Genomic DNA, 14,423 nt, shown 5'->3' with positions numbered 1-14,423 from the left:
GTTAGAGTGAATTGAGATGTTTTAGTTTTCAACAGAAGATGAATAATACTCACTATTTTGACTGATTCCCTGGAGCAAGGGAGAATAAAGAGCATCTGGTGAAAAGTCCGCTAATGAGGTAACTACATAAATATAAAGTCTGCTCATGATTTCCATTTTCAAAAAGTATTATCAATTTCACAAGCTAGTGATAAATACATTGATTACACAGCTTAAATATCTAGCAACTGATGGTGCTAAGTCTAAAACATTTATAAAAGAGCAATGCAACATATTTTTTTACTTGTTTATTTAAGAAACTCCACATTTCCCAACACCCCCAAAATGAACTCATGTCAGAAACGTATGTCAATGTGAACATGAATCTCAACATCAAAACCCCCAGTTTACACAAAACTACAGTATAATATGAACCAATGCAATGGCCATAGAACCTCTGCTAGATGAGGCTCTCACGACGTACAGGTTCATACTCTGTGCCATTGTGGCTGAACTGTAAAAATAAGAATGAGCACAAGGACCCAATTAACTGCATGCAATCCCCTGAGAGCCCTTATACCAATCTAAATTATCATCACCTTCCAACAAACACAGGACCAAGACATTTTGAAATAAACCTTCTGATACAAAAGCAATTCAGTAAAAAATAAGTCAACTTAAATCTGCAATCAAGGCTTGGGTCAATTCACGCACAGGATGACAGTACTGTAACTTTATTTTCACCTAACTATTTGTTAAAAAATAAAAACAAGCACATAATCCATGATAAAATGCGACAGGCTCGGTTTGCGCTTGAGATTTTTGGACAGACAGAACGACCGTCTGGCATATATTAGCTGCGTGTTGTGCAAGATACGGAACCCCAAATTGCTCTTGATGAGCAGGTTGGTGCCTTGCATGGTTTCCTCCACCATCAGTGTGTTAACGTGTGTGGGTGAATATAAAGCGCTTTGGATGAAGGCGCTAAATGCATCATTTACTAATTATCTAGAAGGTTAAAAAAAACTGCATTACATAACATCCAAAGGCAGCCATTCTTAATGGAGCAGCGACGTGATTGGTTTCCAAAGCAGTAGGCTTAGCTTTGTTAGCAGCTGTTCTCACCACCATTCAAGCAACAAAATGCTCTTGCAATAAGTCCCCAGATGACCTGTAGGTGGAGAATGGAGATCTCCAATGGAAGCACCAGACTAAAAGTGAATTGACCTTTAACCTTGCTGCAGTGGACACATCCATAGTGAAACTTTCCAAAACAACACATACTGGGAAATATGAAGAGAGAGAAGTGAACACTAGATTACGATTTATTCTAAACATGCTTGACAAAACAGCAATTGAATGTCGGTTATAAATTGTGATGTTAGGCTCATAGCAGGAAAGGTATTTACTATTTACCATACGGTAACGGTAGGCATATAGAATCTATTCAGTGCGATTGTCGTTCCCTCTGCCCAGAAAAGCAGTGCATTGCTAGCAATGCCACAGCTGACCAGTCACGCAAACACATATTCAAAGTATTCTCATGATGCGTTTTGCCCGATGACATGAAATGTCATAGTACAGTATGTCATATCATGATATGAATGCCACAGCTCATTTGCCATGGTAGTCATTTAAAGGCCCCATGAATTCAAAAGTTTAAGTTCATCATATATTTTATTATAAAATATGTCTTGCACTGTATGTAACATATCAGTATCTATCTCAACAATTACAAAAACGTTTTGAAGGTAGTTGTTAATGGAATTTTAGACTTATGTTTGTTGAAAAACATTTTATTGGATAACATGTTTTTTTTATGTCTCTCCCCAATTTCTATCAATTCTTATTCCTTATCACAATAGCCATTTTGACAGGTAAACACAGCCAAAGATAGTTATTTTTCTTTAGGAGTTTCTGTGTGCCAGCATGAACTTAACTGTACAGCAGTTATGCCATGCGGTCATATACAGTAACACCCAAATGAAACCCATGCACAATTAATGTTAATACCTTCAGCTTTGTTGTTTACTGGTCAAAGTGGCTGCTCAGTGCTGTGAAAAGCTTCTGTTGCAAAACAGTGCACAGGATGCAAGAACCATCTAGCAGTTATGGGGTCATTATTACTGTGTTTATGGTTGTTGATGGATTCTGCTGTCTGTCTCATGGGGGGGCTTTAATGATAATCACCTGCCATTTGATTACAATTACCCGTTTGCCACCAAGATGTCTGTGGTCAAATAGTATGAACAGATTATACACGGGGAGACGTGCACGCACGCACACGCAAACACACACACACACACACACACACACACACACACACACACACACACACACACACACACACACACACACACACACACACACACACACACACACACACACACACACACACACACACACACACACACACACACACACACACACACACACACACACACACGTGCGCACCTCTTCTGGGCAGTAGTGGAATCACGGAAGTTGCAATTAGATTATGTGAACTATCTTTCATTTCTCTGGTCGGGGTCGAGGGGCTGAGCAATGATTTGAGATCCAGCAGTGGAGTGTGGTGACGCTGCTCTGGCTTAGACCCAGGTATTATGTGCATACGTTTTCTAAGAATAGGACTACACCTACTATTCAGTATAGGAATGAAACGTAAGCTAACTGGTCTCTTCCCTGTAGTGCTATTCTATGACACTTTATGCACACAAGACCGGGACATAATGTTCAATAGAGCATACCCAAGGGTTTGGAATTTGGCAGCTTGGGTTAAAACTCTTCTTGCGTCAGTCAGTCATTGATCAGTGCCAGGATCATGCTGGACAAGAGAGAGCGAGAGAGAGAGAGAAACAGACAGGTCAGCAGACAGAAAATAAGAAATGTAAGAGCCTGGCAAATACCGGCTGTTGTGTAAGACAGATTGATTGATTGATTTTATTTGGTGATATCACGTAAAAAAGAGCACAATAGCAGCACTTCCCGACATACAGTCAAGTATCATCACAGAGGATTAAAAAAAACACAATAAAGGGCTTAAAATCACAACACCACCATCCTTCTTACCTGTACAAATAAATGAAGAAGCAGAGCAGATGGAAGCCAAGTTTAATCATGGATTCCTTCATATGCGTTTTCAGCTGGCCCCGGTTATGGATCTCAGTGGGGTCAAACACCCCCATGTTTCCCATGGGTACTTTCACAAACCTGAAGGATAAACAATGATCAGCAGAAATCCAACCCAACACACAATGGAGAAAACTAACCTTTACACCCATGTCTGCCTTGATTATTCTAATCCTTTCACTTGTAGGCATAAAAGGAAAAGCTACATTTTCAACACTGCCAGATGAGAAGTACTTTTAAGTGGTAAGGACTTTTTAACCAATCACTCATCTATTGGTTCCCCTCAAGATTGCAGTCTTTCCCCATCTTTACACCTGGTAAACTAATGAGTGGCACAGCTACAATAATAACATTTTAAACTAATGAGTGGCACAGCTACAATAAGAACATTTTAAAGTTGGCTGATGATTCTGTTGTTGTTAAGTCTTTTTGAGAAGGGGTGGAACAGGATAATGGGCCAGTGCTGGATTACTTTGTGCTTTTTAAAGGAGCATTTCACCCCTGGAAGAAACTGCAATCACTCAATGTTAATAGTATTTGTGGTAGATTACAGTAGAACAATTTAAAATGTGCACCCTATGGCCAGAAAAATAATGAAATCTGTGTGTTTGACTAGGGTTTGACTGGACTGCTGCAATACTACAATGACCATGATGCTTTGGTGCACTGCCCCTCCTTGTGGGGAGTGGAGACTGCATGTAGATCGCCAATTTTCAAATATATAATATCCCATGTCTAGGTTTAAAGTGCTCTTGGCCTAGTTATCTTCTTTTGGGCTTGTTTTCATAGACCTGGTTTCTTATTTCTTTCACAATATCCTTCATGTCCAAGGATTCGTTAGTGATGTCACATCACTGACAGTGTTTGTTTACCGTCGCTCCACGCTGTATTTGGATTCTTTCACGCTTGCGCTTATGAAACACTAAACAGGATTATTATTTCATGTCAACAACAACATTCAAGTACAACTATCAGAAGATGTAACTCAGGTAAAGTAATGCGTCAATCTGCAAATTTAACTAAAGTTTTCCACCTGTACAAAGTAATTTCTTATACAGACATCAAGGCTAATACAGACATCATGATTTTTTTAATCATCCGTCAATATCTCGCCATTTAGGGCAATGATATAACATTATGTAGTGATTTGATAACATAGATAGCAGCCACCAGCCAGTCATTTACTGCCAGTCAACTGTCTTCTGAGTTTTGGCATTCGAATGATGAGCGACACGACCCCCCCCCCCCTCCCCCCCCGATCCGAACCAAACCAAAGCATGCCGTCCACGAACAAATGCGCAGTTTGGGCTGTTTTCTGTGCTCTGTTCTGTCTAAAATCCCCGGCGGGGGGAGGGCTGCCCGCTGGCTGCATGAGCAGCAGCCGCCGCTGCCTCAACTCTATGGGGTGGAGTCCAAGACGGTTCAAGGTTGGACCAAATCTTGGGGACACCCCTTGGGGCTGTCGTTGGAGCTGGTCTGACTGAGACGCGTCGAGACAACAATGTAGTGCGGAAAGGAATGAGACCATACCATATAGTCCTTGGGCCAGACGAGATATCGCTACCACAAAGTTGGCAAAACCTTACCTATACTAAATTGTTTTTTGGGCCAATATAAGTAAATAAAAATATGATAGACTTTCCATAGGAGCAGCTTTTTATATTTTTTGACATGTTGTTATTTTTCTCTATAGGCGGATTTTCATTCATAGCCAACAACATATTAAAAGTTATATAACACACTTTTTGGACATCACACTGCTCCTTTTTTTTATAAATTAAACAAACCTGTGTCCAATTAAAGTAGTTGATGAAGTGGGTGTGGCCTATTTGGTGGTGGAGCAGTTTTTTCAGGAATCAAAGCTGAAGTAGTAGAGGCCCTAGGAGGGGTCCACGCGAGACTGCTTATTTTTTTTTCTAGTTTTGATTTTTGGCATCCATAGGACCTCTAATATTGGGATTTTGATGATCCCAAGAAAAAAAGTGGTCCCAAGTGTGTTTTTTTCAATGTTTTATTAACCCTATGAGACCTGCGGGATGGCTGGCTGGAACGCCGGCGAGACTGTCTTTCGGAGACTGTGGAACACTCAAATTTAGACGTAGCCCAAATATAGAGATACCATTTGATTCCAGACAACCTCAGGATTCCAATGGGACCAACCTTGTCATGCTACCTTGTCGGGAAGGGGGCTAAATACCTAATGATTCAAAGTTAAGACAACATTTTGGCGAGGGAAAAACGACCATCACCATTTCCAAATGGTCCCTTGAGCTGTCACCTCAATATATGTGAATGAAAATGGGTTACATGGATACCTACAAGCCTCTCCTGTACAGACATGCCAAATGTATGCCTATCTCATGCAGTTCTGGGCAAGAACCATGCAGTGTTTTGCATGCAGTACAAATATGTAATTTCTGCCTATTGTAAAAAGGAGACCACTTCTAGGAGAGGAGACTGCATCTATAGCTGTATGAGACCACTGTACTGTATCTAGAAACCACTGTACTGTATCTAGACCACCCCACTGTATCTATTGCTATATGAGACCACTTTAATGTATCTAGAGACCACTGTATTGTATATATACCACCGCACCGTATCTATTGCTATATGAGACCACTTTACTGTATCTAGAGACCACTGTATTGTATATATACCACTGTACTGCATCTATTGCTACATGAGACCACTGTACTGCATATATGAGACCACTGTATTACATCTAGACCACTGTGCTGCATCTATATCCCACTGTACTGAATCTATAAACCACTGTGCTGCATCCAATCCCACTGTACTGAATCTATAAACTACTGTACTGCATGTATAGACCATTGTACTGCATTTATAGACCACATACATTGACCACTGTACTGTATCTATAGACCACTATAGTGCATCTCAACTCAACACAGCTTTAAACATGTATATATAAAGCACATTTAACATGACTATGTCGCCACAAAGGCTCGGTAGATGCAGTACAGTGATCTACAGATGCACTAGAGTGATCTACAGATGCAGTAGAGGGGTCTACAGATGCACTAGAGTGGTCTACAGATGCACTAGAGTGGTCTACAGATGCACTAGAGTGGTCTACAGATGCAGTAGAGGGGTCTACAGATGCACTACAGTGGTCTACAGATGCAGTAGAGTGGTCTACAGATGCAGTAGAGGGGTCTACAGATGCAGTAGAGTGGTCTACAGATGCACTACAGTGGTCTACAGATGCAGTAGAGTGGTCTACAGATGCAGTAGAGGGGTCTACAGATGCAGTAGAGTGGTCTACAGATGCAGTAGAGGGGTCTACAGATGCACTACAGTGGTCTACAGATGCAGTAGAGTGGTCTACAGATGCAGTAGAGGGGTCTACAGATGCACTAGAGTGGTCTACAGATGCAGTAGAGGGGTCTACAGATGCACTACAGTGGTCTACAGATGCAGTAGAGTGGTCTACAGATGCAGTAGAGGGGTCTACAGATGCAGTAGAGTTGTCTACAGATGCACTACAGTGGTCTACAGATGCAGTAGAGTGGTCTACAGATGCAGTAGAGGGGTCTACAGATGCACTAGAGTGGTCTACAGATGCAGTAGAGGGGTCTACAGATGCACTACAGTGGTCTACAGATGCAGTAGAGTGGTCTACAGATGCAGTAGAGGGGTCTACAGATGCAGTAGAGTGGTCTACAGATGCAGTAGAGTGGTCTACAGATGCAGTAGAGTGGTCTACAGATGCAGTAGAGGGGTCTACAGATGCAGTAGAGTGGTCTACAGATGCAGTAGAGGGGTCTACAGATGCAGTAGAGTGGTCTACAGATGCACTACAGTGGTCTACAGATGCAGTATAGGGGTCTACAGATGCAGTATAGGGGTCTACAGATGCAGTAGAGGGGTCTACAGATGCAGTATAGGGGTCTACAGATGCAGTAGAGGGGTCTACAGATGCAGTAGAGTGGTCTACAGATGCACTAGAGTGGTCTACAGATGCACTAGAGTGGTCTACAGATGCAGTAGAGGGGTCTACAGATGCAGTATCAGTGTCCAGAGATGTCTACAGATCAAGACAGTAGTCTACAGACATACTAGAGGGGTCTACAGACACACTAGAGGGGTCTACAGATCACTAGAGGGGTCTACAGATGCACTACATGGTCTACACAGATGCACTACAGTGGTCTATCGATACAGTACAGCAGTCTATAGATACAGTAGCTAGTCTATAGATGCAGTACAGTGGTCTTTAGATGCAGTACAATGGTCTATATATGCAGTACAGTGGTTTATAGATTCAGTACAGTGGGATATAGATGCAGCACAGTGGTCTAGATGCAATACAGTGGTCTCATATAGCTATAGATGCAGTACAGTGGTATATATACACAATACAGTGGTCTCTAGATACAGTAAAGTGGTCTCAGATAGCAATAGATAGTGTGGTGGTCTGCACTAGAGTGATCTACAGATGCAGTAGAGGGGTCTACAGATGCACTACAGTGGTCTACAGATGCAGTAGAGTGGTCTACAGATGCAGTAGAGGGGTCTACAGATGCACTACAGTGATCTACAGATGCAGTAGAGTGGTCTACAGATGCACTACAGTGGTCTACAGATGCAGTAGAGTGGTCTACAGATGCAGTAGAGGGGTCTACAGATGCACTACAGTGGTCTACAGATGCAGTAGAGTGGTCTACAGATGCAGTAGAGGGGTCTACAGATGCAGTAGAGTGGTCTACAGATGCACTAGAGTGGTCTACAGATGCAGTAGAGTGGTCTACAGATGCACTACAGTGGTCTACAGATGCACTAGAGTGGTCTACAGATGCAGTAGAGTGGTCTACAGATGCACTACAGTGGTCTACAGATGCAGTAGAGTGGTCTACAGACCACTTCCAATATATTCAGTACAGTACAGTGGTTTCTAGATACAGTACAGTGGTCTCATACAGCTATAGATGCAGTCTCCTCTCCTAGAAGTGGTCTCCTTTTTACAATAGGCAGAAATGACATATTTGTACTGAATGCAAAACACTGCATGGTTCTTGCCCAGAACTGCATGACCATCTTGGATGGCATCTTGAAAATTATGCCTTTCTGCTAAGTATATTTTCCTGGATATTTGGGATGTTCTCAAGCATGCCTAAAGGTACCAGAATCTATTGAAAACCCTTTTCTATCAATGTTTAGGGAGGTTTAGTGGTACTCTTTCTTATATGCCTATTGACCGGTCTATTTCTCATAAAAAGTGCTTGTTTAAGATAAGGCTGAAAATTACCACCCCAGAATGAAATACTATGGGTAAATTATACATTTCCTGAATCCTTAGGGTCATGTCAGTATTCCAGTTGTTGTGTTTTGTGTCTCTGATGTTTCTTGATGCCACAGAACTAAAAGAAAATATATGGTTTAGGCGGAAATTGTGAGAAAAAAAAGGTTATTAAAGGTTTGAAGAGCTCCAGTGACCACTGTACTTATCATACATAGTCACCAAAGGGCTCGAATGAAAGCTCAAAGTGTCCCCTTAAAAATGATACCAAACATAAAATATAAAACATTGTAATATGCCCTGAACGTGAGCCAATACCAAGATATGCACATGTGTCTAAAATGCCATTTTTCAATGGGGGGTGGTAACTTTAGCAGCTGATAACCCCAATTTAGCTGGGCCTCAGGAAGGTCTATCATACAAAAATAATATCTAGGGATGTATAGGAATAAAAAAATCCCAACTAGAATTTGCCATCCCAGGTGGTAGCGATATGTGAGATTTTGGGGTTTGGCCCAAGGACTAATACCGCTGTGACGTAAATAACGTCACAAGATATTCGAAGATTACTATATCTAAAAACACAGATTATACACAAAAAAAACAGGATCTTGTTTCTTGAGTCCTAAACATTAAAATAAGATCTGGTTGCAAAATCGGCGAAATGTCCCTTTAAAGGAATAGTTCACCCCCAAAATGACATTTTTTCTATCGATTACTCACACCACTCAAAACAAACATGGGCAAATTCTCCTTCTACAGCACTGCCACCCACGTTTGGAATAGTCTAACTAACACCATCCCTCAAAAAATGCAGTTCGCTGGACTCAATTAAATCAGCCCTGAAAATTCACCTTTCAGGAGGCCAAAAAATTAGGTAGTACATTTTTTCCCGTTAGATAGACAAACCCCCCCCCCCCTTTTTTTCTGCTTTGACTCCCACCCCCCCATTGTTGTACATATAGTGTTATTATTGCTTTGACCCTCACCCCCCCCCCACACTGCTTGAACATACTGTATTATTTTTTCCCTGCTTTTTTGTTTTGTTATTGCTTGTACATATAGTGATTTTCTATATTTTTCTGTATTTTGTGTGTTGATATTTGAATTGTTGGTGGCACTATATATGACTATGAATTGAATACCAAGGACCTCAATGGAAACAAAACCGCAAGGACTTTTTTGAACGGACCTTTTAGACAAAGTATTTTAAATGTAACTGTGCTGTTTTACATGTTTGCCTAATAATATTCAATCAATCAAAAAAGGAGCCTTGAATTCATGGAGTTTTTTCACATTACTAAGCCAATCATTTTATGACCGGCAAAGACTCCGCTGTTCATCAAATTATTGGCTAAGGAAAGCGACAAAAACAAAACAATCTCCATGAATTCAGGGCTTCATGGGGTGTGTAATAGAGGATATGCGCATGCTTAAAGTGAATGGCACATCGAGTGGCAAATCGAGTGGCAAAGCAACATGCAAAGTGAGTTTAACATTATTTAATGCAATCAGAAATTACTTTTCTGTTTGGATGCATGGGCTGTCAAGGCCAGAAAGTTTTTTTTTGACACTCAGTAGGCATTCCTGCATAACTTCCGGGTTTGATGATGATGTCACACGCATATCCTCTATTGATTGAAAATAAGTTATTTTTTGGGTTAACTATCCCTTTAAGGTGTTAGTGAGTCTTTCCTCCAGTATAATGTTTGAAAAATGAAAAACATGAACATTGATCTCAGAAAGTCACCATCTAGCCCACTGCTTACTGTTATGAGGTGTTGAGATTTACCTTGTGTATATCTACAGCACAAATGTTTGGTTATTTGTTCTCGACACTAAACTGTGGTTTGACACTACTGCTAAAAAGCTTCAGCAAATACTTTAATGGTGTCCTTTACATTTTGTTTTTATAGGAACCCTGACAGCAAAACAATTTCTCCCTAGGGGGAAAATAAAGATGCAGTTGAAACTGGAAGTTTGTCAACACTGGCAGTCATGCTGGCATGTTGGTTCAGTAGTGAGAAGTAACAGTGTGTGCATAAGCCATTCACCTGTAAACATTCCAGCCTGCTACAGGAATGTTGAGCAGGAAGATGAACCAGTGCATGGAGACCATCATCAGCACAGTAGACAGGCTTTGGCCAATCAACTCTGGGATGACCCACTGGAAAGACAATGGAATCACATGTAATTTCCCATGGAATAAAGCAAAATTAAAGGTTCAAGTCCTAATCTGTGATTTGTGAAACAACGTGAACGAAAGACCCCCCCCCCCCTCCCACACACACACACACACACACACACAAGCGCTGTTTCCTAAAGGATGTAAAATGATGACATTTAGGTATATTATTATTCTAAACATATGTTGCTGCTGTTGTACACACAGCCAACCAGTTGAAGAAATAGCAGATAGAGGTTTTTAACCTTTTGCTTTTATGAAAGCTGAGAACCTAAATCCAATGAATGTCTTAATGTTACATTATTATCAAAAATAGGGGTGCAATAGTTAAGCAGAAATATATATAATTTAAAATAATTTATTAAATAATTTAATAAAATAATACATTTTAGGGGGTTAGGAAGGCATGTCAATATAATCAAACAGTTAAAAACAAAATCTTCAAAAATAGTGTTAATAGCACAACAAGCTTACAGAGCTTGTAGATCTGCTATTTTTGCAGAACACCACTGTGCGACGAAGTATAAAATAGGGCTGGTAAATCTAGTGGTTAATTTAGTTGAATATAGAAAAAATCTAGACTTTTTTCACATTGCTATATCAATTGTTTTTTATAATATATATTTTAAAAACCATGCTTCTCGATCATCCTACTAATTGGAAAAACTACTCAAAAGGAAAATCGCTAAGAAAATAATCAATATTTTGCAACCCTTATAAATTATTATGGAACTCCAAAGACAGATACGATGATGATGGCAAGCCGCAAACAACTCAGATGCTATAATACTATCTTGCATCTAGAGTTGCAATACCAACCCTTTACAGCCCATACATCCAAACAGAAAAGTCAGATCTGCTTGTATTAAACAACATTAAACTCACCAAGATTGCAGCTGTACGGAAAGCTTGGATTATCATCTTTGTTTCTACCAAGTTTTTGTTCCATAAAAATCCACCATAGACAAGTTATGAGCTACTTTCTGTCAATACATTCCATGCAGGTGAGTATTTTTTGTGTAGTGTTTGAGTTTGGAAGCGCTTGTTTTCAATATAATAACGCAATATCCTGCTGTCTCCTGCATTATGTGCAATTTTGAAACAGGTGGTAGGCAGAACCGTTCCAAACTCGAACACTTTTGTATACAGTGCAACGTATTGACAGACAAGTAGCTCAAAACTTGTCTACGTTATTTATGAAACAAAATCTCGACAGATACAAAGTACTTTCTGTACAGCTGCAATCTTGGTGAGTTTAACGTTGTTTAATACAATCAATTCTGTTTGGATGAATGTGCTGTCAAGGGTTGGTATTGCAACTCTAGATTTGCTTTGCTTTATTAACTGAAGCATTCATTGTTGTTGAGACATGAACTTACTTTGTTGAGTTTGGAGCAACAGGCTCTGGCGTTTATGTAGTCACATTCTAGATCCGACAGAGTGATGATCTGGCAACACAGTCAAGGCTTTATACAAAAACATGAGAACCTAGCCTTGGATCAAGACTATCGTATATGTATCTTATCGAATTTGACTTTTACTTTCGTATCATAGATGTGCAAAGGTCAAAATCAATCAAATACATTTATGATAGTCTTGATCCAAGGCTAGAGAGAACCATACAACTCAGAGTCAAGGCTTTTAAAACACATTAGAACCATACAACTTGTCTGAACAAAATGCTGTCCTTCTAGGGCTTTTTGTATTATCCTTTGAGCATCATTGTATAATCGTACCACTGTACTATTTGCAAACGGTTAATAAAGTATTAAATCAATCAATCAGTAGGGCAGAAACCTCATATCTCCAAATTGTTTTTTTTTCTTCCATAAATTAGTTTCCTACTTCATCAGTAGGAAAATAGCAGATCTACAAGCTCACAAGGCCTGGAAGCGTTGTAATAATAATAATGGACTTTACATTACTAATAAATCTCAAAGTGCTACAATAGGCAATTGCATTAAAAAAAAATATCATCACACCATTAAAAACATCTAAGAAACTGAAACAAAGCAATTAAAACATGGGGGCCTAGAGGTAAAACCAGTGTAGAAAAAAAGGCTTGTATTGTGAGCTTGTAATCTACTATTTACAATTTTTGTATAAACAATAATAAAAACTTACAAGGTTTCCACCCAACTGTGACATTATTTGAGAAATGTGTTCATTCATAAAATAAATATAGAGCTTTTACGAGCTGTGTCTCCACAGTGAATACGGGACAAAACTGTTCAGATGTGGTAAAAAAGAATACATATTTTACTTGGTTTATATTAATTATATCATATGAACCAGTGGACTGACACTTGTAGCTAGGTGGCTAACCGGGTTAGCTATATACTGGTTGGTTGAATGTAAATAGTCTACTTTATTGTGACAGCCTCGCTTTGCCTCTGCTATTAAACACATGGTTCGAGATGCACGGCGGACCCCCTAAGGACCCCCGGTGAATTAAAGGATACGAAGTAAACAGACAGGAAAATCAGTGCACAGCAGTCCACCAGAGACAGGATGAACACCGCCGCCTCCATCTTTACGTTTGAACCCTCACTTCCGGGATGCCGTTTACACCCCCGAGGCCAAGGAGTGGAATCACAAGCACTGGTGGGTTTTCTTTTGTCGCCACCTAGTGGGTTGGAGAGTGTAGGCTAGCTCTGGTCAGTGGTGTAAAGTAACTTAGTACATTTTATTCAAGTACTGTAGGCTACTTATACACTTTTGAGGATTTTTTACTTTACTGGAGTATTTTCCATTTTCAATACTTTTACTTCTACCCCACAATATCTCAGAGGCAAATACTTTTACTCCACTACAACTATTTGAAGACTTTACTAGTTACTTTGCAGACAACCACTTTAGCCCTATTTTATACATAAGCTATTTGAAAATAGCCGATCTACAAGACCATTTCTTGGCATTACAGTTGAGCAGTTGTTAAATGAATGTGATTGTGAACTTAAATTTGAAAAAGTGAAGAAAAAAAAAGAAGAAGCAAAAAGTGCAGTGAAGGCCATAGATATCTTAAAGGACAAGACCACTTTGGTAGAGGTTTGGGTTGCCATGATGTCTAGAAATTGATTATTCAAAATATGCTCCTCATTGACTTACATTGTACGGCAAAACCGCTCTGGATGAGCTATTTTAAGCCCGTAAATGAATGCAAACAAAGCTGATTCAGACAATATAACATCACCAAACCCAGTACTGTTTTCTTTTTTTTATAAAAAAAATGTCAACTTCCTGTTGATTTTAGCTACTATTTGAATATCCGGATCCAGATCGGTGGATCCAGTCTTGGTTTTCTTTCTAATAAAAATAGCAAAATCTATAGGAATTTGACATTTTTATAATAAAATAAACAGTACTGGGTTTGGTGATGTTCTATATACTGTCAGAATTAGCTTTGTTTGTGTTCGTTTACGGGCTTAAAACAGCTCCTCCTGAGCCTCTTCACCCTACAATGTAAGTCAATTAGGAGCATATTTTAAATGATCAATTTCTAGACAATGGAGAAATTATTTTTGATTTCTTGTTTCTTAGTTGTTAGTTACATCATGGCAAGGTAACTACACAACTCAAACCTCTGCCAAAGTGGTCTTGCCCTTTAAGTAAATCTGAAACAGGCTGCCGTAACTGTAAGCCCATTAGACAAAGACAGATATGACTATCACAGTGTAAGAATCTCAATGGCACAATGCCACACCTAAATTTGTGCTTGATAGTACTGTTTGTGAGAATGTTATCGTGTCGGCACTTTTAATGCAAGCGTCATTGTTCCATGTCACACCAACCTGATAGAGGTACAAAGCAAATATTAAACTAAGAAATGATGTGGTTGCACGCTTCTCAGTCTATTATAAAAGG

At 39.7% G+C, this 14,423-nt stretch overlaps 1 protein-coding gene across 1 annotated transcript; it reads right to left on the bottom strand.

The window, feature by feature from the left end:
* Window positions 1-272: 272 nt before the first annotated feature.
* Window positions 273-13,097, bottom strand: cnih4 (cornichon family member 4). Its single transcript, XM_084052781.1, has 5 exons — window positions 13,022-13,097; window positions 11,939-12,007; window positions 10,429-10,541; window positions 3,049-3,189; window positions 273-2,803 (listed from the first exon to the last, which is right to left on the bottom strand). The coding sequence occupies exons 1-5, from the start codon at window positions 13,088-13,090 to the stop codon at window positions 2,776-2,778; spliced, it is 420 nt and encodes a 139-aa protein (XP_083908907.1). The 5' UTR covers window positions 13,091-13,097; the 3' UTR covers window positions 273-2,775.
* Window positions 13,098-14,423: the final 1,326 nt, after the last annotated feature.

Source organism: Gymnoscopelus microlampas (genome assembly GCF_963454915.1).
Source record: "Gymnoscopelus microlampas genome assembly, chromosome: 3".
Classification (NCBI taxonomy): Eukaryota; Metazoa; Chordata; class Actinopteri; order Myctophiformes; family Myctophidae; genus Gymnoscopelus; species Gymnoscopelus microlampas.
Note: the sequence above shows the minus strand (reverse complement) of the source record. Positions and strands in the feature narration are given on the sequence as shown.